The following is a 24,624-nucleotide window of genomic DNA, read 5'->3' as shown; positions in this document are numbered from 1 at the left end:
AAGACCGAAATGGATCAATAAAACTCACATTCCGGTGGGCTCCGGTCCTTCTTCAAGATCAGGAAAATAGAGGCCTGTGCGAATGTAACAGACAATGAACCATGGGACAAGGAATCATTGAACATATCCAATATCAACAAGACCAACTGCCCTGCAAACTTCTTATAAAATTCAATGGAGAACCCATTAGGGCCAGCAGCTTTACCCGTCTACATTAGCCCAATGTATTTTGTAATTTCCTCAGAGTCCAATGGGAATTCCAACTCCTCCTGCCTTACCCTACTCACCAATAGAAATGATAACCCATCTAAAAATTCCACTATGGCTGAACTCTCTTTGGGGGGTGAACCCTATAGAGATCCCGTTTAAACGCTTCAAAGGTCACGTTGACTTCAGGCGGAGAGGAACTCAAAGTGCCACCAGAGTCCCTTATCTGCACAATCTCCCGGGGAGGAGCCTGCTGCCTCAGCTGGCGTGCTAAAAGGCGACTAACCTTCTCCCCGTGAAATAAAATTCCCACATGACTTTCGCAACGCGCTTACCACATTACGCATTGATATAATTAAAATTGCGTCTGCAGCTTTTTCCTATTCACAAGCATCTCAGGGGTAGGGGCACGCGAGCACTGATGGTCCACCTCAAGGATGGAGTCCACCAGCCTCTGCCGCTCCCCCCTGCAGTCCTCTCCATGTGCTTTGTAGGAAATTATCTCCCCCTGATAACCACCTTAAGGGCTTCCCACAATTTAGATGTTGAGATAGACTCACATTTATTGAATTCAATATATTCCCCAATGGCAGAGGAAATGTTCTCGCAAAATCTTCTGTCCGCCAACAGCGCCGTATCTAATATCGATAGTGGGCATTGGGAGGGACCTGCCTCCAGGAGCAAAGCCACAAAATATGGAATATAGTCTGAAATCACAATCGCCGAATACCCTTCCCTCTTCACCCCAGGGGAGGAGAGACCTTCCCACCACAAAAAGGTCGATACGCGAGTAAACTTGATGGACATGGGAGAGAAAAGAAAAACCTTTATCCCTCAGGTGCAAAAAATGCTACAGACCTGCCCCCCTCCCAATCTACTCCATAAAAACCAACAACGTTTCACCACACCTGATGGAGCCAGCGATTGATCCATTCTCGGATCCATAACACAGTTTAAATCACCCCCAAAGTTCAGCTGCTGAAATTAGAAAAGGAAATCCCAATTTGGTGCATATTGACCAGGACCACCAAGGTGCCCACTAAGGACCCACTACCAATCACATGTCGACCATTAGGATCCTCCAGGATCTGAGCGGCTGAAAATTGACCCTTTTATTAATTAAAATTGCTGCCCCACCCCCAGTCCCCTTCCCCCCAAACCCTACCATGGAGGACCAAGTGAAATAATTGTCTCACGCACCCCTTACCCGCAAATGAGTGTCCTGTAGAAACACCACATCGGCACTCAAACTTTTCAAGTGAGCAAATACCCTCAACCTTTTCACTGGGCTATTCAACCACCTTACATTCCATGTGACCAGCCGAATTGGGGCTTCCCACCACCTCTCAAACCGGTGTCAACCATTTCCACCAAGAGGGGTCATCCGACAACTGCTTAGAGAGTTCAGGCACCAGGGCCACCCAAGATGGCCACCACGCCCACCAGCAACAGAAAGCAAAGAAAAATTTGTGTTACCGTCAGCAAACTATCCCTACCGTGCTGCCCCCACCGCTCCACTCCCATTAGCTAGCTCTTCGGCTAGCAGGGTGGTCCACGCTCAGAGTGAAAAGAAAGACTGACAACAAAAAATGGACACAAAGTAGATCAAAACCCCTTAAAACATCGTACTCCAACAGGTAGCCATACATTTCCCATAACAATTATAGCACAAAGAACAAAACTAAATAACATTAAGCCTCCCACCCAAATACAATCTTCAAAACTATCATCTCACCCAAGAACAAAGAAAAGTGAACATATACAAAGAAGCTCAACAACTCCCCATAACCACATACCCACCCACCCCCAACATCCAAAAATCTCACCGAAACCGCAATCAACTTGCACCCACCCCAGATTGCTTACAAAAGCCTCTGCAGCCTCAGAGAGAGAGCGAGTGAGAGTGAGCGTGAGAGAGAGATGTCTTCTCCAACACCGACCAATTGGGAGCCAGGGCATCCTCCGTCGACTTACTGAGGTCTCCAGACACGACCCGCCATTGCTTTTCGAGTTCCACTGCCAAGACGCTGGTAAGCATCTTGGCCGTTAGTGGAGCGGGCAGAATGCCAGCAGCAGCCCCCACCATTTTCTCCACAGAAGAGCCCTGAGAATCCTCCGATTCCATCAATGAGCTTTGGCCTTCAACTTTATTTGCCCTAGTCCTTGTGTGGACACCTTATATCCTCGATCGTGGGATTTTAAGCAAAAATAACCCCAGAAACTGGGTGAAAGGGCTAAAAATACAGTACCCTAGCAGGAGCCACCTCAGGTGCGTCTTCCCCCTACATGCTGCTACCGAAGTCATCTCATAAGATTGTAACCCACTTCATCTGAATCCTCTCAGCACATCCTGCAGCATCATTTTTACACAAGTATTTAATAATGAAGGAAATCCACCCAGAGAACATTTAGCTACTACAACACAGTTTAGCTCACAAAGAGAGTAAGATAATGGACTAGTTATTGGAATGCTAAATCCCAGCATCGCAGCTTGAGAATTTAATTTCAGTTTAAAGAAATTTCTACAAAACAAACTCGAGTCAGTAAAAGAAGTGACCATGAAACTATTAAATTGTCTTGAAAACCAAATTTGTCAGCTAACTTTCATTACTGAAGGATATTTCAAGTCTGCTCAACATGTGAATCTAAGTTCTAACGTAGTTGGCTTCTAACTGCCAAAACGGCCGAACAAGACAGACAGCCGTATCGAATTGGCATCAAGGAGAACAAGAATAAAATCCAAAGGAGCACTCAGCTATGATGCAGGTATTGGATCAGATGAGAAACCACGCGCACTAAAGCCACTAAATCTGGAAACAGGTGTTAACATTGCAAGAGGCATCCCAAAAAAACAATCAATCTAAAGTTACTTATGCCATACTTACAGAATCACATCCAGCAACAGAAATCCCAAACCTTCCAGCACCATCCCCAGACTCATCAAAGATGGGGTTATGGTTACATATCGTAGGTTGGTCTCCTCAACAATAGCTCAAGAACTCCTGGAACATGATTTTTGTTCTGGGGTCGGGTCCATTCCTGGGTCCTGACCCTGCACCTAAGGCCAGGTGTGATATTTGAAAGGATGGCAAATCAAGGACATGGTGGTGTTTGCCTGCCAACTGATGGCAGGTGGGGTCCCAAGGCTGGAAAGCCAATAGGCCTTTGAGCCCTAAGAGTTAGGCAGTCAAATGTAAGTACGAGAGGGCTGATTCCGGTGACCACAAAACTATTAAATTGTTTCTATTAAATTTATGCCGGTGATTACCAGCCTTACTTACAATCTGTGCAAGTTGAAGGCAACAGGCGATGTTTTCAAATTAATGGTTCCTGTCACTTTCAGACCATCAACGTGGACGCCTTTGGAGATCATGAGATCCCTGGAATTTGTACCCTTTAATGGTGGAAAATTGCTGCTACTGAGAAAGGAAAGTATGGGCCATTATGTTTAAGGTTCATTTCCTCTGATTGCCTTGGGGCAAACCAATGATGCAGCAGAAAGCTGACAGAAGTGTGCCTTCATATCAAAGCAAAATGCTGCAGATGCCTAAAATCAAAAATGCCGGAAAACCTTAGTAGATCAGTTAGCATCTGCGGAAAGAAATGGGGACCAGAATTGTCCATTTGGGAGGCAAAGGTGCTCCCGCCAGGACTGAATAGCGTGCGATTCACACTTCTGTTAGGGGCGCTATTCGGTAAGTGGGTTAGGACATGCAAATGGGCCAGCACTCTGCCGGCGAGAATTGAAAGCAACTCCTGACCCAACAGGTGTTGTAACTGCTGAGGCCGGAATTGACACCAAAGTGCCTTTCGGTTGAAAATGTTTTTTAACCTCTCCACTTACCACACGTTCATTGCAGTTGCGAAGATGGCTCACAGAAGACTTGCCCTCTGCGCCCCCACCTCTGGTTCTGGAGTCTGATGTAGACCCGTAGCTCCATGCTAGTGAGGAGAGGAGGGACACCCTCTTCCCCAGGGGAGGCCACAGGCTCAAACCTGCTCTTTTGAACAGTGCCTCGGATGTGGTGGCAGAGGCAGGCAGCACTGCCAGCGGCACCGGGAAGACATAGCTGGCGATCCTGAGGGGTGGGGGTCACTGGTGAGGCCTCTATCATGAGAGAGGCAGAGAACCAGGGAGGATTCCAAAGGTCACGGTGCAGGTGTCCTCTGGTTGGGGTGAGCTCTGCTGATCCCCTGCTTCCTTTGCAGTGGGGCAACGCTTCAGAGGAATGCCAACACCTGGTGAGCCACTGATTGACCTTCACCACGCCCATCCCCTTGATGATATGAGGGTGTCCAGAGGGCGGCCTGGGTGGGTTCCCAGGTGATCAGAAGCTCTCTGAACATTTGCAGGCCACAGGGAGCACCCAGTAGCGTGAGCAGCCAGGAGCCTGTCATTAGCACAGGAGGGGTGTATTTAAAACACATACTACAACAATGGCAGCCGGAGCCAAGCCACCCTAATCCTATGGGGGAACACCACGAGTCCACGGAATTACTGCCTCCAATCTAGGAAGCCACCCCCCAGCAAGTCTGACAAGTGTTGAGACTTTCTCAGAGTTTTTTTTCGCCTCCCGCTCCCCTCTCAGCAGCCATGGCCTCCAGGACCCACTTGTAAATACATGCACTAATTTGTGCCGGCGAGACTTCCACATCAGGGGAGGAACATAGCTTTGGGGGGGGGGGGGGGGTATGAAGTGTTCAAGCCATTAATGATACTAAAATCCATGCAAGTGACTATGAGGGAGCAGGTGGAAGGACAGAGCTTAGCATACGGGCCATGAGGAAGGCCTTTTGAACTTAACTTATAAGAGGTCCCCTCGGGCAGACTAGCGTCTATGACTCCTCAGAGGGGCTCTGGACCACAGCCACACTGCCGAGTGCTCCGGATCCAGGTTTTTGACAGAAGCCAGCCTGCATCCTTTAAAGGAACTCCATAAAATCAGACCACCAGGGAATGGGGTCAAGGATCCTGGAATCAGGAGCCACCTGACATTTTGAAAGGACTCCTTTTCCGACTTGGTGAAAATCAATGCCCAGATTTTTAGATTTTGCTAATGTTGACAACTCTGGTATTATCAGCATTTTTGTAGTGGAGCATCAGGAAAGGAAAGAATTCTCTGGGAGATGAATAAGTTAGCAGATATAATTTTAAATTAAATAAGCTTTAACTTCACGCAAATGAACAAAGCAAAGTTGTTTCACAAATTGATCTTTCACAATATATTTTTAATTTTTAAATGATAATATACTGCAGTTTAAAAAGTCAATTGAAAATGTGACATTTAACTAATAGTATTAGCAAAAAAGAAACAAAAAGAACAAAGAACAAAGAAATGTACAGCACAGGAACAGGCCCTTCAGCCCTCCAAGCCCGTGCCGACCATGCTGCCCGACTAAACTACAATCTTCTACACTTCCTGGGTCCGTATCCTTCTATTCCCATCCTATTCATATATTTGTCAAGATGCCCCTTAAATGTCCCTATCGTCCCTGCTTCCACTACCTCCTCCGGTAGCGCGTTCCAGGCACCCACTACCCTCTGCGTAAAAAACTCGCCTCGTACATCTACTCTAAACCTTGCCCCTCTCACCTTAAACCTATGCCCCCTAGTAATTGACCCCTCTACCCTGGGGAAAAGCCTCTGACTATCCACTCTTTCTATGCCCCTCATAATTTTGTATACCTCTATCAGGTCGCCCCTCAACCTCCTTCGTTCCAGTGAGAACATACCGAGTTTATTCAATCGCTCCTCATAGCTTATGCCCTCCATACCAGGCAACATTCTGGTAAATCTCTTCTGCACCCTCTCTAAATCCTCCACATCCTTCTGGTAGTGTGGCGACCAGAATTGAACACTATACTCCAAGTGTGGCCTAACTAAGGTTCTATACAGCTGCAACATGACTTGCCAATTCTTATACTCAATGCCCCGGCCAATGAAGGCAAGCATGCCGTGTTGCACAGTTCATTTCATGATTACACTTTAAACTTATTTTAAAAAATTTGAACTGATGCAAATGATCACAACGTTTCGTTACTCGTGCAGATGTTACTTCTCACACAAAGGTTTATCCTTCCAGTTTCACTGAAAGCAGAAATGCGATTTGCCATTAATTCTTATGACTTACTGTTCTGTGGGTCAGTTAAAAATATCAACGGAAACATACTTGCTGGTTTAAGGTCAGTTCTGAAGTTTGGAGTAAAGATGTTCAGTTAAACTCCCATTCCAAATCTGTTTTTACTAAATTCCTTAGTCCAGTGCCGATGTAATCACGTGTAGTCAGTTTCCATCGACAGATCAAGCTTAGCAGGCTGATCTTAGCATTTAATTTCTGAAGTTCACGATTGAAATTTATTGTGTGTTTTGTATTGATGTACGTGTTCAGCATCTCAACCTGCTAACCCGTTGGTAATTCAGTTCTAGATGATTGTAGGGGTTCTTTATTGTCTTGAGCACAATGGGCTACACATTGTTTCATCTGCAGTTTGATAGATTCGAGACTTACAGGTATTTAATCTCATCCTTTCAGAATACCAGCTTCAACTACAGACTAGAGATCAAAGTCTTCTTTCTGTCTTTCACTGGTTGCAGGAAGTTATTTTGGTTGTCTCAACCGAGTGAAAGTTCAGAGTAAGAAACAGCCCATGATTTGTAACTGAACATGCAGTGAAACAACTAGCCTGGATCCCTGAAAAAAGGAGCAATTTCAGCAAATTTACTGGTTTGATAGAGAGGATTGTGCTCTACTGAGTTTCAGAACCTTATACTTTAACACAGGAGTAATGAAGACGAAGAACGAAATGAAAAGGTAACACACCCAACCCAATTGTTGGGACCCAATTTGCAGAGGCAAAAAAGTCTGGAAACTTCCTAAACAGTCAGACCAATTTTCTGTAAAAGGTCCACCATATTTATGTCCCAAAGATGTGGGGCAGGATAGAGTCAGGCCTGCTGCCTCCATTGGCAGGTACGAGGTGGAACTGGGGGCAGGCGGGTGGCAAGGCCGGCTGGCTAGGACACCCACCTCCGTTTACTGGGACATTGGCTTAGTTTTCATGAGGAATGTCAGACCCTCAACCCCTCACTGCACCCCTCCCCCAACACCCCATCCATGTCTCCTCATACTCCATGTGCCTCCCTCATATTCCCCTTGCCACCTCCATGCCCATAAAACTTCAAGCCACCTCAATACCCTCTCATATTCTCCATGACCCCTTCATGCCCCCTCCATGTCCACTCACTCAGTCTCTACAATGGGAAAGCCTCAGGAGTCAAGTGGAAATGAAAAGAAACTTCAAACAATCTAATAGAGCACTCACTCAAACACATTTGATACTACAAAAAACATGTTCATGAAACCCAAGCAAAAAATGTAAATTCCTTCAAGTGGTGAATGTGTTTTAAGAACAAATTAAAAAACCCAGAGTCCTTTTAAAATGAAAAAAAAGTCACCAGCTGTCACTTCGGCAAAACAGTCCCACATGCTCCACCACATCTAGTTCACTAAGCACATCAAAGGCAGCTAATCAATTAATATCCTTTCAAAACTGTCTATACATCTCCTGCTGCGATATGTGGCTCTGGACATTTTGAAACTCTGTCAAGCATTCGTAATGGGTTCAGCCCCAATAACAAGCCCTAGGAAATGTAAAACATTTGAGTTCATTGAAACTGGAAAACCAAATTGCAATTTTTAAAAAAGTTACACCAAATACTCGGTCAATCAAATAAGCCCAGGAGCATGTGGGGCTGTTTTCCCGAAGTCAGCTGTTGAAGTGTATTTTCATTTTAAAAGGACCCTGGGTATTTAAATCATTTCATATTACTTCACATTGCACGACTGTAATAATAACACATCTGATTTTCAATACAGCATTAACCATTGAAACTGAAAGGACATTTTTAAAATATTTCGCAGTCCGTCCGTGAAAGAATTCCTGGAGCACGTGACCTTTATTTTATTGGTTCCCCATTTGGGATTAGATTCACAACTCCTTTGAGAAGCCATGAACTACATGTAACAACTGAAGGGACCCGAATCCTCTAGAATGAGGAATGGTTGAGGACTCTGGGTCAATACTCAATGAAGTTTAGAAGGATATGGGGAGGGGCTCATTGAAACATAGAGAATACAGAGAGAGTGAATGTGGAGAGGATGTTTCCACTCGTAGGAGAAATTAGAACACAAGGACACAGCCTCAGACTGCAGGGACGATCCTTTAAAAGAGATGAGGGGGAATTTCTTCAGTCAGAGGGTGGTGAATCTGTGGAACTCTTTGCTGCAGAAGGCTGTGGAGGCCAAACCACTGAGTATTTTCAAGACAGAGATAGATACATTCTTGATTAATAAGGGGATATGGGGAAAAGACAGGAGAATGGGGATAGGAAAGGAGAATGGGGATAAGAAATGCATCAGCCATGATTGAATGGCGGCGCAGACTCGATGGTCCGATCTGAATGGCCCAATTCTGCTCCTATGTCTTATGGTCTAATAGCTGAGGGTTGGGTGTGGGGAGGGGGAGGGTGTTAAATAGCCTACAATGGAGCCTGCAAGGGCAGGGCTGCGATGGGCAGGTGGGCTGAAACCCCCTTAACGCGTTCTGGTTAAAACTGCCAGAAAGGGGAATGGAGGGGGATATCCTAGATTCAGGACTCTGTCTGCCATTTTTAAAAGACTCCTCAGTTGTCCAGGCTCAGTGAAAATCCAGGCCTTGATTTCTGTTCTGTGCTGGAAATCAGACACTACAGGTTCAAAGGACGTCCCTCCCTCAAGAGACCCCTTCGATAACTGAGAACCTTGCAGTGTGTGTGGCTGACACATAAAGGGTTAATATCAGGAGGTGGTGGTATAGTAGTGGTATTGTCACTGGGTGAGTAATGCCGAGATCCACAGTAATGGACCCAGCTTCAAAATTTGAATTCAATAAAAATCTGGAATTAAACGTCTAATGATCCTGGTCAGATACTAGAATAGCCCAGTGGTAGTAGCTACGCTCCGAACGTTGTACCAAATGAGGTAGCAGTTCAGTCTAACCGAAATGTCCACTGTGGCCCCCATCTGCAACAACCACAGGTTTACTCCTGCAGCAATGGCCGCCTTCTTCAACAGGTGATGACAGGACAGGGGGCCTTATGGTTAGGGACATGTATATGAACGGTAGAGTAGCGACCCTGGGGGAACTCACGGAGAAGTTCCAGCTCCCAAGAGAAAACAACCCGAGATATATTCAGCTCAAAAATATCCTCCGCAAAGAAACAACAACGTATCCCCAGATACCAGGACACTCATTAGTAGAAAGACTGCTGAGCGGACATGTATGGGAGACTATTGGAGGAGGTACGCTCACCCCTGGAAAAGACAAGGAAAACAAGAAATAGACATGGAGATGAGGGGTGACTCTGGAACAAAGCGCTGAACAGGGCAAACTTCACTTCCATGTGCGCAGGGCTGAGCCTAACGCAGCTAAAGGTGATGCACAGAGCGCACCTAACCAGAACTCGAATGACCATGTTCTCCCCGGAGGTGGAGGACAAATGTGAACAGTGCCAGGGTGGCCCGGCCAATCACACCAAATGTTCTGGTCCTGCCCCAGACTTCTTGGGTACAGGACCTCCTGCTTTGAGGCCATGTCCAGGGTTGTGGGGGTGAGGGTGGTGCCGCACCCAAAAGTGGCAGTCTTGCGTGTATCCAATCAGCCAGAGCTCTTCATGGGAGGGTGGCCAACACTGTAGCCTTTGCCTCCCTGATCGCCCACCGGAGAATCCTGCTGAGATAGTCATCGGCGGCACCACCCAAGGCTGCAGGCTGGCTGTCCGACCTGGTGCAATTTCTCAGGCTGGAGAAAATCAATTTTGCCATCCGTGGATTGGAAGAAGGCTTCCACGGCGTTCACCAACTTGTTTCAAGACCTGTTCATAGCCAGCAATCAATAAAGTAGGTGGGTGGGGGGGGGGGGGGGGGGGGGGGGGGGGGGCAATACAAAACTAGCCACAGAACAGAGAGGAGAAAGAAAGGGGAGGGAAGGAAAGGAAGGGGGCGAACACACACAAGCTGAACACGAGGGACAAGCAGGAGGGACAAAATTGTAATTCTCAGGTCATATTCTTTAGCCTTACACATGAAAAAGTAAGTTAGCATTTTGGCTAAATTTATAAAAGTGGAATTTGTACTTCCAAAAAACGGCAATGCTTATCTTTAAAATCACAGCCATCTAAACTTTAACGGCTCTGATTAAATGCAGGCTTAAATTCCAAAACTTCATTTTACACTGTATTCTTGTGTAGCCTCTGTTGTGTGCTTCACAATATTTTTCAGCAATGACAGCAAGGAGCAAGGTGAACACTCCCTGTTCTCGTTACCAAGGAGAATAAGTAGAGTTCCACATATGGACATTGATATACACTCAGACCACCAGCCTTCAGCTCAGGCTATTCTCATTTGATTTAGAAGGGCTGACAGGACAATCGGTCCTTTATAATAAATAGGAAATGAAGCCTGGCTTGTTACACCACCGCACTTGTAGCTTTACATCAGTGATACTAAAGCTATAAAGTACAGGACACAGTAACATATTATGAAACGCTACTCACTTCAATACATATAAAAATTTTAATGTTACTTATCCAGCAAAGAGCAATAAATAAATCTATATTTATTTATAATAATGGCAGAGCACTTAAAAACCCTAAGTTGCAATTCTGTAATTTCCCTACAGAGAGCTGGAGCAATACTATGCATCCTGCTGCGTATAAAGCTCCAAAGAACACCAACAAGATTAACGAAAGGGTGTGTCTAACTGGTTACCACCAAGATTGTTTAACATATTCACACAAATGTATTATCTTGCTGCATCACAATCTTTGGTAAGCAAGACAAATCGACTTTGAAAAGGTTTACACAACATCTATTAAGTGGTAAGACACTTTCTGTTTCAGAGATTTCTGAGCTATTTTGTTTTTAAACACGAGTTCTAGACATGAACATTTCGATAATGACAGGAATCCCACTGAAAGGAAGAAGTTTCACTCGGAACACTGTCATCACATTTAAATGCTTCCAAAGGTAAGTCCAGGGTAGTCTTTGCTTTGCCAATGGGCATATATCAATTTACCAGTTGATGAAGGACATTAGAAACGCTGAAACAACTTTTGTTGAAGACTGCTTCATCCACAAATATAACTGTTCAACAGAGAAAATCTTTTAAAATGAGAGGCTCAAGTACCAACTGCAGGGATGCAGAATCTCAAGAAAATATTTTGTAAATTTAAATATATTTACATTATCTACTGAAACATACCTTCTTTGAATTCATCAGCTGATGACTCCATTGTAAAAATCAAATGAAATGAAAAGTTGTCACACACAATATATAAAGTTGACAGTATGTTCGCCCTTAGATCTATATAAGCGGCGCACACTCAAAAGAAACAAAAATAACATGAAAACTAAAATCGGGAACTTCCAGTCCCCTTTCAATGGCCTTCTTCAAGGAGTGTTCAAAAAACAATGTTTTCTCAGTTGGTAATGCCAACTTTTACTTCATAATTCTTAAGTGATCCTCCCTCTCAAACGCACGAGGGTGGAGTTAAATCAGCTTGTCGGCACTCATCTCTTCCAACATGTGATAAGACCAGCAACTACTGAATAGAGGCCAGCCACAGAACACAACAAGCACTGCTTTATTTTGGCAGTTGCGTTATTGCAAAAATTCCAGACACTTACCATCGGCAAGGACAGGGAAAATAGATCACATTCTTTGATAGCTTACTTATACCACATCTATGATTACCATGCCAAAACTATTTGGAAGTGCAACAGCATTCCTACCCATAGTCCGTTGGGTCTCAAATACTGAATTTCAATCAGTTTTGTTCATTGATGATCAGCAGAATGGCTTACAGTCTAGGTATGAAGCATGTTTCCTTCCTTCCATTTTATAACCATGGGGTGATTTTACTCAAACAGGCTCAGTGGGAAAGCGGCAGAATCGGATTTGTCATCCTGACTCTATCTGTCTTTTACTTTTCATTGAGGGCAATGTGTATGAAGGGAAAGTTGATCTGTTCAGTTTCCTGTCAAACAGGTTATCTGTTACTGCACAAAAACAGGGAGCTGATAAGCCTGCTTTACTTTACTTTTGTCTGCCAAACAGGTTATGTTAAAATTATCTCACACATCTTAAGTGTTTGCATCAAATCAAATAAGGAGTTTCATAATGCTGGTGCGCAATAAAATCTAAACATTTTTTTGGTTGAAAATGTGCTGGATGATACGAGTAGTAAATGGGTCAGAGCAGTCAGTCCATCAACAAAGGTGTTCCCACTTCACTTCACATCACACAGAGCCGTGCCAACCCATTAATGTCAGAGATGTGTTTTTCCCTTGCTTTGCGAAAGAAGATGAGGCTGCAAAATCCTTTTACATTTACTAATACACCACTTATGTAACCAAGGCCCGGAATCTGTTGCAGTAGCAAATTGACTGTTTCGTGCTCCAATCCTCCAGTGGTGAATTTAAGCCAAGATTTGAGGGCATGCTCATTACAATACATCAGAGCAAGGATATTGGGTATTTGGAAGCTGTTGATTCCTATTGTGATCACTTGAATAATGTCACCTTATTCATCTGTATTTATTCCGCTTAATTTAAAAAAAAGTTCACATTTAGTCTCTGAATCCTGTTTGAGAACGGACGGCAAACCTGTCAGTCAGGCTACTTATTTTGTTTTCTGATGTTATTTCTCGGTGTAACATGAGCAGTAAATGTGGCTGCAGGTACCGGAGATAATTGAAGGCTTCTAAATTGTAATTGTTTTCAGATGTCAGCAAACAAATTCAATTCAAAGCATAAGCTGTCTTATTGGAGGGGGGAAATAATAAATATTCAATGAAAGTTCTGCGAGAAGTAATTTCATTATTTGTTTCACAGAGAAACTGGTGTTTGTATCCAGAGCAACATCGCAATTCCTATTGCGTAAACCTGAGTAGAGCAATTTTAGATTTATTTCCTCAACAAAATATTTACCAGTGCATCAGCTGATTTTTTTTTTCTTTTAAACGCATTTTATTCAAACTTGTATCAAAGTAGGTTCCAGCAAATAAACACCCCGGAAACATTCTTCCCAACAATTAACTATACAGTTTGTACAGACTTTTCTCCTTTTTCACCTCTCCATGAGCTCCGGCTTCTCTGAAACACCAAATATCGCCACCAAAGGGTCCGGGTCCACTCCCTCCTCCACTATCCTGGCTAAGACTGCGAACACTCCCGTCCAGAATCTTCCCAATTTTTCACAATCCCAAAACATGTGCACATGATTCGCTGGCCCCCGCCCACACCTCACACTCATCTGGTACCCCTGGAAGAACCCACTCATTCTCGCCCGAGTCATATGCACCCTGTGCACCACCTTAAACTGTATCGGCTCATCCTTGCACAAGAGGAGGTCCCGTTTACCCTTCGCAGTGCCTCACTCCATACTCCCCAATTGATCTCCATTCCCAACTCTGCTTACCATTTCTCCTTGATCTTCACCATCCGCTCGCGTCCCTGCTCCCCCAGCCACTTATATATATCCCCAATTCTTCCCTCCCCTTCCACATCCGGAAGCAGCAGTCGCTCCAGCAGGGTGTATCCCGGCAACCTAGGGAACCCCTTCCAGACCTTTTGTGCAAAGTCCCTCACCTGTAGATACCTGAACTCACTACCCCTCGGCAGCTCTACCCTGTCCCTTAGCTCCTCCAGACTGGTGAACCCTTCCTCCAAATACAAATCCCTCACCTTGACCAGTCCCCACTTCCCTCCTCCTCCTGTATACACTATCCACCCCCCCCCCCCCCCCCACCCCACCCCGGGCTCAAACACGTGATTCCCTTCCACCCTAAAATGCCTCCTCAGCTGATTCCATATCTTCACCGTGGACTGCACCACTGGGCTCCCTGAATATCTACGCAGAGCCATTGGCAACGCTGCCGTCACCATAGCCCTCAAACTAGACCCCTTACAAGATTCCTCCTCCATCCTAACACACTCTACACCTTCTCCTTCCCACCACCACCACACCTTGTCCACATTCGCCGCCCAATAATAATGAAGCAAGTTTGGCAACGCCAACCCCACCTGCTGCCTCTGCCTCAGTAGCAGGGTCTTCCCCACCCTCGGCACCTTCCCCGCCCATACAAAGTCAGGGATGATTGTGTCCACTTTCCGAAAAAAAGCCTTTGGTATAAAGATCGGGAGAGCCTGAAAGATAAACAAGAACCTCGGCAGACTATTCATTTTCACCACTTGGACCCTCCCTGCCAACGTTAAGTGCAGTGTACCCCACCTTTTAAGATCCTCCCTGGCTTCCTCCAACAGCTTCGTTAAGTTCCCCTTATGGAACCCCGTCCATTCGCCCGCTACCTGAATCCCGAAGTACCTATACCTACCCCTCGCTACCGTAGATGGCATCCGCCCCTAAATTAGTCCGCTGTGCCAGCTCATTCACCGGGAATACCTCGCTTTTCCCTACATTCAGCTTGTAACCCGAGAACCCTCCAAACCTCCCCAACAGGCCCATAATCCTTCCCATACTCTCCAACGGATCTGAAACATACAGCAAGAGGTCATCGGCATAGACGACATCCGATGCTCGCTCTGTCCTCTCATTATCCCAAGCCACTCTGCCGACCCCCTGAGAGTCATCGCCAATGACTCTATGGCCAGCAGCGGTGGCAGCGGGCACCCCTGCCTCGTACCCCTGTGGCATCAGCTGATTAATGTGGAACTTTAAGGTAGATAAGTCCCCACGGCATGATGGGAACTGCCCCAGAATACTGAAGGAGACAAGGGAGGAAACGACTGGGGCCTTGACATAAATCTTTGTGTCCTCACAGGCTACAGGTGAGGTCCCAGAAGACTGGAGAATAGCTAGTGCATTCCTTTGATTAAGAAGGGTAGAAGGGATAATCCAGGAAATTACAGGCCAGTGAGCCTTACATCAGTGGTAGGGAAGTTATTGGAGAGGATTCTTCGAGATAGGATTTACTCCCATTTTGAAGCGAGTGGACATATTAGCGAGAGGCAAAATGGTTTTGTGAAGGGAAAATCGTGTCTAACTAACTTGATCCAGTTTTTTGAGGAAGAAACAAAGATAATTGATTGAAGATCGGGCAATGGATGCTGTCTACATGGACTTCAGTAAGGCCTTTGACAAGGTCCTTCAAGGCAGACTGGTACAGAAGGTAAAGTCACAGGGGATTTGAGGTGAACTGGCAAGACAGGTAGAGAACTGGCTTGGTCATAGAAGACAGAGGGTAGCAGTGGAAGGGCGCTTTTCTGAATGGTGTTCTGCAGGGATCAGTGCTGGGCCATTTCTGTTTGTAGTATATATAGAACATAGAACATAGAGCATTACAGCGCAGTACAGGCCCTTCAGCCCTCGATGTTGCTCCCGACCTGTGAAACCACTCTAAAGCCCATCTACACTATTCCCTTATCGTCCATATGTCTATCCAATGACCATTTGAATACCCTTTAGAACATAGAACATAGAACAATACAGCGCAGTACAGGCCCTTCGGCCCACGATGTTGCACCGAAACAAAAGCCATCTAACCTACACTATGCCATTATCATCCATATGTTTATCCAATAAACTTTTAAATGCCCACAATGTTGGCGAGTTCACTACTGTAGCAGGTAGGGCATTCCACGGCCTCACTACTCTTTGCGTAAAGAACCTACCTCTGACCTCTGTCCTATATCTATTACCCCTCAGTTTAAAGTTATGTCCCCTCGTGCCAGCCATATCCATCCGCGGGAGAAGGCTCTCACTGTCCACCCTATCCAACCCCCTGATCATTTTGTATGCCTCTATTAAGTCTCCTCTTAACCTTCTTCTCTCCAACAAAAACAACCTCAAGTCCATCAGCCTTTCCTCATAAGATTTTCCCTCCATACCAGGCAACATCCTGGTAAATCTCCTCTGCACCCGCTCCAAAGCCTCCACGTCCTTCCTATAATGCGGTGACCAGAACTGTACGCAATACTCCAAATGCGGCCGTACCAGAGTTCTGTACAGCTGCAACATGACCTCCCGACTCCGGAACTCAATCCCTCTACCAATAAAGGCCAACACTCCATAGGCCTTCTTCACAACCCTATCAACCTGGGTGGCAACTTTCAGGGATCTATGTACATGGACACCTAGATCCCTCTGCTCATCCACACTTTCAAGAACTTTACCATTAGCCAAGTATTCCGCATTCCTGTTATTCCTTCCAAAGTGAATCACCTCACACTTCTCTACATTAAACTCCATTTGCCACCTCTCAGCCCAGCTCTGCAGCTTATCTATATCCCTCTGTAACCTGCTACATCCTTCCACACTATCGACAACACCACCGACTTTAGTATCGTCTGCAAATTTACTCACCCACCCTTCTGCGCCTTCCTCTAGGTCATTGATAAAAATGACAAACAGCAACGGCCCCAGAACAGATCCTTGTGGTACTCCACTTGTGACTGTACTCCATTCTGAACATTTCCCATCAACCACCACCCTCTGTCTTCTTTCAGCTAGCTAATTTCTGATCCACATCTCTAAATCACCCTCAATCCCCAGCCTCCGTATTTTTTGCAATAGCCTACCATGGGGAACCTTATCAAACGCTTTGCTGAAATCCATATACACCACATCAACTGCTCTACCCTCGTCTACCTGTTCAGTCACCTTCTCAAAGAACTCAATAAGGTTTGTGAGGCATGACCTACCCTTCACAAAGCCATGCTGACTATCCCTGATCATATTATTCCTATCTAGATGATTATAAATCTTGTCTCTTATAATCCCCTCCAAGACTTTACCCACTACAGACGTGAGGCTCACCGGTCTATAGTTGCCGGGGTTGTCTCTGCTCCCCTTTTTGAACAAAGGGACCACATTTGCTGTCCTCCAGTCCTCTGGCACTATTCCTGTAGCCAATGATGACATAAAAATCAAAGCCAAAGCAATCTCTTCCCTGGCCTCCCATAGAATCCTAGGATAAATCCCATCAGGTCCCGGGGACTTATCTATTTTCAGCCTGTCCAGAATTGCCAACACCTCTTCCCTACGTACCTCAATGCCATCTATTTTATTAGCCTGGGGCTCAGCATTCTCCTCCACAACATTATCTTTTTCCTGAGTGAATACTGACGAAAAATATTCATTTAGTATCTCGCCTATCTCTTCAGACTCTACACGCAACTTCCCATCCCTGTCCTTGACTGGTCCTACTCTTTCCCTAGTCATTCGCTTATTCCTGACATACCTATAGAAAGCTTTTGGGTTTTCCTTGATCCTTCCTGCCAAATACTTCTCATGTCCCCTCCTTGCTCGTCTTAGCTCTCTCTTTAGATCCTTCCTCGCTACCTTGTAACTACCCATCGCCCCAACCGAAACTTCACACTTCATCTTCACATAGGCCTCCTTCTTCCTCTTAACAAGAGATTCCACTTCCTTGGTAAACCACGGTTCCCTCGCTCGACGCCTTCCTCCCTGTCTGACCGGTACATACTTATCAAGAACACGCAGTAGCTGATCCTTGAACAAGCCCCACTTATCCAGTGTGCCCAACACTTGCAGCCTACTTCTCCACCTTATCCCCCCCAAGTCACGTCTAATGGCATCATAATTGCCCTTCCCCCAGCTATAACTCTTGCCCTGCGGTGTATACTTATCCCTTTCCATCATTAACGTAAACGTCACCGAATTCTGGTCACTGTCCCCAAAGTGCTCTCCTACCTCCAAATCCAACACCTGGCCTGGTTCATTACCCAAAACCAAATCCAACGTGGCCTCGCCTCTTGTTGGCCTGTCAACATATTGTTTCAGGAAACCCTCCTGCACACACTGTACAAAAAACGACCCATCTATTGTACTCGAACTATATCTTTTCCAATCAATATTTGGAAAGTTAAGTCTCCCATAATAACTACCCTGTTACTTTCGCTCATATCCAGAATCATCTTCGCCATCCTTTCCTCTACATCCCTAGAACTATTAGGAGGCCTATAAAAAACTCCCAACAGGGTGACCTCTCCTTTCCTGTTTCTAACTTCAGCCCATACTACCTCGGAAGAAGAGTCCCCATCTAGCATCCTCTCCGCCACCGTAATACTGCTCTTGACTAGCAGCGCCACACCTCCCCCTCTTTTGCCTCCTTCTCTGAGCTTACTAAAACACCTAAACCCCGGAACCTGCAACATCCATTCCTGTCCCTGCTCTATCCATGTCTCCGAAATGGTCACAACATCGAAGTCCCAGGTACCAACCCACGCTGCCAGTTCCCCTACCTTGTTTCGTATACTCCTGGCATTGAAGTAGACACACTTCAAACCACCTACCTGAACACTGGCCCCCTCCTGCGACGTCAAATCTGTGCTCCTGACCTCTATACTCTCATTCTCCCTTACCCTAAAACTACAATCCAGGTTCCCATGCCCCTGCTGCATTAGTTTAAACCCCCCCAAAGAGCACTAACAAATCTCCCCCCCAGGATATTTATGCCCCTCAGGTTCAGATGTAGACCATCCTGTCTGTAGAGGTCCCACCTTCCCCAAAAAGAGCCCCAGTTATCCAAAAATCTGAATCCCTCCCGCCTGCACCATCCCTGTAGCCACGTGTTTAAATGCTCTCTCTCCCTATTCCTCATCTCACTATCACGTGGCACGGGCAACAACCCAGAGATAACAACTCTGTTTGTTCTAGTTCTGAGCTTCCATCCTAGCTCCCTGAAAGCCTGCCTGACATCCTTGTCACCTTTCCTACCTATGTCGTTGGTGCCAATGTGGACCACGACTTGGGGCTGCTCCCCCTCCCCCCTAAGGACCCGGAAAACACGATCCGAGACATCACGTACCCTTGCACCTGGGAGGCAACATACCAAACGTGAGTCTCTCACGCTCCCACAAAATCAGGAGCCCGTGGAATGCCCTGCCTGCAACAGTAGTGGCGAGTCCACTACTGTTGCAGGCAGGGCATTCCACGCCCTTACTACTCTCTGAGTAAAGAACCTACCTCAGACATCTGTCTTATATCTATCTCCCTTCAATTTAAAGCTATGTCTCCTCGTGCTAGACATCACCATCCGAGGAAAAAGGCTCTCGCTGTCCACCCTATCCAATCCTCTGATCATCTTGTATGCCTCAATTAAGTCACCTCTTAACCTTCTGCTCTCTAACGAAAACAGCCTCAAGTCCCTCAGCCTTTCCTCATAAGATCTTCCCTCCATACCAGGCAACATTCTGGTAAATCTCCTCTGCACCCTTTCCAATGCTTCCATATCCTTCCTATAATGCGGCAACCAGAATTGCACGCAATACTCCAAATGCGGCCGCACCAGTTTTGTACAGCTGCAACATGACCTCATGGCTCCGAAATTAATCCCTCTACCAATAAAAGCTAACACACCGTACGCCTTCTTAACAACCCTCTCAACCTGAGTGGCAACTTTCAGGGATCTATGTACATGGACACCGAGATCTCTCTGCTCATCCACACTGCCAAGAATCTTACCATTAGCCCAGTACTCTGTCATAAGAACATAAGAATTAGGAACAGGAGTAGGCCATCTGGCCCCTTGAGCCTGCTCCGCCATTTAATGAGATCATGGCTGATTTTTGTGGACTCAGCTCCACTCTCCGGCCCGTACACCATATCCCCGAATCCCTTTATTCTTTAGAAAGGCATCTATCTTTTTCTTAAAAACGTTTAAAGAAGGAGCCTCAACTGCTTCTGCAAGGAATTCCAGAGATTCACAACCCATTGGGTGAAGAAGTTCCTCCTACAGACTAGTTCCTCTGAACTGTTGTCTGGGACAAACCAGGTCCTCTAACAGCCATTGACCGTCAAAGGGGGTGGTGACGTGGGGCCGTGAAAACTTCGAGTTTACACACCACACTTAATGATAGCATTAACGAACAAACATGCTGCAGGTTCCATCAGAAAGGACACCGTTACTCCCAAGCGGTTCCTTTTACATAAGAACATAAGAACTCGGAGCAGGAGTAGGCCATCTGGCCCCTCGAGCCTGCTCCACCATTCAATGAGATCATGGCTGATCTTTTGTGGACCCAGCTCCACTTTCCGGCCCGAGCACCATAACCCTTCATCCCTTTATTCTTCAAAAAACTATCTATCTTTATCTTAAAAACATTTAATGAAGGAGCCTCTAATGCTTCACTGGGCAAGGAATTCCATAGATTCACAACCCTTTGGGTGAAGAAGTTCCTCCTAAACTCAGTCCTAAATCTACTTCCCCTTATTTTGAGGCTATGCCCCCTAGTTCTGCTTTCCCCGACCAGTGGAAACAACCTGCCCGCATCTATCCTATCTATTCCCTTCATAATTTTATATGTCTCAATAAGATCCCCCCGCATCCTTCTAAACTCCAATGAGTACAGTCCCAGTCTGCTCAACCTCTCGTCATAATCTAATCCCCTCAACTCTGAGATCAACCTAGTGAATCTCCTCTGCACTCCCTCCAGTGCCAATATGTCCTTTCTCAGGTAAGGAGACCAAAACTGAACACAATACTCCAGATGCGGCCTCACCAACACCCTATACAATTGCAGCATAATCTCACTAGCCTTGAACTCCATCCCTCTAGCAATGAAAGACAAAACTCGATTAGCCTTCTTAATCACCTGTTGCACCTGCACACCAACTTTTTCCGACCTGTGCACCAGCACACCCAGGTCCCTCTGCACAGCAGCATGTTTTAACATCTTACCGTTTAAATAATAATCCATTCTGCTGTTATTCCTTCCAAAATGGATAGCCTCACACTTGGCAACATTGAATTCCATCTGCCAGACCCTAGCCCATTCACCTAACCTATCCAAATCCTTCTGCAGACTTCCGGTATCCTCTGCACTTTTTGCATTACCACTCATCTTAGTGTCGTCTGCAAACCTTGACACATTGCACTTGGTCCCCAACTCCAAATCGTCTATGTAAATTGTGAACAACTGCGGGCCCAACACTGATCCTTGAGGGACCCCACTAGTTACAGGTTGCCAACCAGAGAAACACCCATTTATCCCCACTCTCTGCTTTCTGTTAGTTAACCAATCCTCTACCCATGCTACCACTTTACCCTCAATGCCATGCATCTTTAGTTTATGCAGCAACCTTTTGTGTGGCACCTTGTCAAAAGCTTTCTGGGAATCCAGATATACCACATCCATCGGCTCCCCGTTATCTACTGCACTGGTAACGGCCTCAAAAAATTCTACCAAATTAGTCAGACATGACCTACCCTTTGTGAACCCATGCTGCGTCTGCCCAATGGGACAATTTCCCTCCAGGTGCCCCGCTATTTCCTCCTTAATGATAGATTCCAGCATTTTCCCTACAACCGAAGTTAAGCTTACCGGCCTATAATTACCCGCTTTCTGCCGACCTCCTTTTTTAAACAGTGGTGTCACGTTTGCTACTTTCCAATCCTCTGGGACCACCCCAGAGTCTAGTGAATTTTGATAAATTATCACTAGTGCGTTTACAATTTCCCTAGCCATCTCTTTTAACACTCTGGGATGCATCCCATCAGGGCCAGGAGACTTGTCTACGTTTAGCCCCATTAGCTTGCCCAATACTGCCTCCTTAGTGATTACAATCATCTCAAGGTCCTCACCTATCATATCCTTATTTCCATCAGTCACTGGCATGTTATTTGTGTCCTCCACTGATAAGACTGACCCAAAAAACCTGTTCAGCTCCTCAGCTATTTCCCTGTCTCCTATTATTAAATCTCCCTTCTCATCTTCCAAAGGACCAATATTTACCTTAGCCACTCTTTTTTGTCTTATATATTTGTCGAAGCTTTTACTATCTGCTTTTATGTTCTGAGCCAGTTTACTTTCATGGTCTACCTTACTCTTCTTTATGGATTTTTTAATAGCTTTCTGTTGTCCCCTAAAGACTTCCCAGTCCTCTAGTCTCCCACTAATTTTTGCCACTTCGCATGTTTTTTCCTTCAGTTTGATACTCTCCCTCACTTCCTTAGATATCCACGGTCGATATTTCCCCTTTCTACCGTCTTTCTTTTTTGTCGGTATGAACTTTTCCTGAACACTGTGAAAGATCGCTCGGAAGGTTCTCCACTGTTCCTCAACTGCTTCACCATGAAGTCTTTGCTCCCAGTCTACCTTAGCTAGTTCTTCTCTCATCCGATTGTAATCACCTTTGTTTACGCACAAAACACTAGTGTTTGATTTTACCTTGTCAGTCTCCAACTGTATTTTAAATTCCACCATATTGTGGTCGCTCCGTCCAAGAGGATCCCGAACTATGAGATCATTAATCAATCCTGCCTCATTACACAGGACCAGATCTAGGACCACTTGTTCCCTTGTAGGTTCCATTACATACTGTTCCAGGAAATTATCCCGGGCACATTCTATAAACTCCTCCTCAAGGCTGCCTTTACCAACCTGGTTAATCCAATCGATATGCAGATTAAAATCTCCCATGATCACCGCTGTACCATTTCTACATGCATCCGTTATTTCTTTGCTTATTGCCTGCCCTACCATCCTGTTACCATTTGTGGCCTATAGACTACTCCTATCAGTGACCTTTTCGCCTTACTATTCCTGATTTCCACCCAAATTGATTCAACCTTGTCCTCCATAGCACCAATATCATCCCTTACTATTGCCCGGATGCCATCCTTAAACAACAAAGCTACACCACCGCCCTTACCGTCCATTCTATCCTTTCGTATAGTCTGATACCCTTGGATATTTAACTCCCAGTCGTGACCATCTTTTAACCATGTTTCAGTAATGGCCACTAAATCATAGTCATTCACGATGATTTGCGCCATCAACTCTTTTACCTTATTTCGTATACTACGAGCATTCAGGTAAAGTACACTTATGCTGTTTTTTCTGTCTTTGTTATGAATCCTAACACCTTGATCAGTAACCTTTCGCAATTTATTTTTCCTCTCACACTTTCTCCTAATTTTCCTTGTCTTTGAACCCATATCTCTACATAATAACCTGTCACGTAACCTGCTGCCTTGATCTCCAGTAACCTTCCTGTTATTCCTTCCAAAATGAATCACCTCACACTTTTCTGCATTAAACTCCATTTGCCACCTCTCAGCCCAGCGCTGCAGCTTATCTATGTCCCTCTGTAACTTGTAACATCCTTCCGCACTGTCCACAACTCCACCGACTTTAGTGTCATCTGCAAATTTTCTCACCGATCCTTCTATGCCCTCCTCCAGGTCATTTATAAAAATGACAAAGAGCAGTGGCCCCAAAACAGATCCTTGTGGTACACCACTAGTAACTGGACTCCAGTCTGAACACTTCCCATCAACCACCACCCTTTGTCTTCTTCCAGCTAGCCAATTTCTGATCCAAACTGCTAAATCTCCCTGAATCCCATGCTTCAGTATTTTCTGCAGTAGCCTACCGTGGGGAACCTTATCAAACGCTTTACTGAAATCCATATACACCACATCAACTGCTTTACCCTCATCCACCTGTTTGGTCACCTTCTCAAAGAACTCAATAAGGTTTGTGAGGCATGGCCTACCCTTCACGAAACCGTGTTGACTATGTCTTATCAAATTATTCCTTTCCAGATGATTATACACCCTATCTCTTAAACACCTTTCCAAGATTTTGCCCACAACAGAAGTAAGGCTCACTGGTCTATAGTTACCGGGGATATCTCTACTCCCCTTCTTGAACAAGGGGACAACATTTGCTCTCCTCCAGTCTTCTGGAACTATTCCTGTTGACAAAGACGACTTAAAGATCAAAGCCAAAGGCTCAGCAATCTCCTCCCTAGCTTCCCAAAGAATCCTAGGATAAATCCCATCCGGCCCAGGGGACTTATCTATTTTCACCCTTTCCAGAATTGTTAACACCTCCTCCTTATGAACCTCAAGCCCTTCTAGTCTAATAGCCTGAATCTCAGTATTCTCCTCGACAACATTGTCTTTTTCCTGTGTGAATACTGACGAAAAATATTCATTTAGCACCTCTCCTATCTCCTCGGACTCCAAGCACAACTTCCCACTACTGTCCTTGACTGGCCCTACTCTTACCCTAGTCATTCTTTTATTCCTGACATATCTATAGAAAGCTTTAGGGTTATCCTTGATCCTACTCCTGTCCCCTCCTGGCTCTTCTTAGCTCTCTCTTTATGAATAAGACCATAAGACATAGGAGCGGGAGTAAGGCCATTCGGCCCATTGAATCCATTCCACCATTCAATCATGGCTAATTTCAACTCCATTAAATGATTTGGAGGAAAAATTAACTGATCTGATTAGAAGTTCGCGGATGAGACACAAGTGTTGGTGGAATTACAGATAGCGATGAGGACTGTCAGAGGATACAGCAGGATATAGATCGGACTTCAGCG

At 45.4% G+C, this 24,624-nt stretch overlaps 1 protein-coding gene across 7 annotated transcripts in view; it reads right to left on the bottom strand.

Moving 5' to 3' along the window:
* LOC140429472 (tumor necrosis factor alpha-induced protein 8-like) overlaps positions 1–24,624 on the bottom strand; it is a 211,111-nt gene that overhangs the window by 37,674 nt on the left and 148,813 nt on the right. Inside the window, exon 1 of one of the 7 annotated variants that reach the window (XM_072516514.1) lies at positions 12,039–12,193. The exons of 5 other annotated variants lie outside the window; for them this stretch is intronic. In XM_072516514.1, the coding sequence (XP_072372615.1) occupies positions 12,039–12,042 (4 nt within the window). In that variant the 5' untranslated portion in view covers positions 12,043–12,193. Of the gene's footprint in view, positions 1–11,508; positions 11,719–12,038; positions 12,194–24,624 lie in introns of those variants that run through there. One more of the 7 variants, XM_072516513.1, reaches the window with a different exon arrangement.

The sequence above is a fragment of the Scyliorhinus torazame genome, chromosome 9, assembly GCF_047496885.1.
Source record: "Scyliorhinus torazame isolate Kashiwa2021f chromosome 9, sScyTor2.1, whole genome shotgun sequence".
Classification (NCBI taxonomy): domain Eukaryota; kingdom Metazoa; phylum Chordata; class Chondrichthyes; order Carcharhiniformes; family Scyliorhinidae; genus Scyliorhinus; species Scyliorhinus torazame.
The sequence above is the reverse complement of the archived record's forward strand: the minus strand, read 5'-3'. Positions and strand labels throughout refer to the sequence as shown.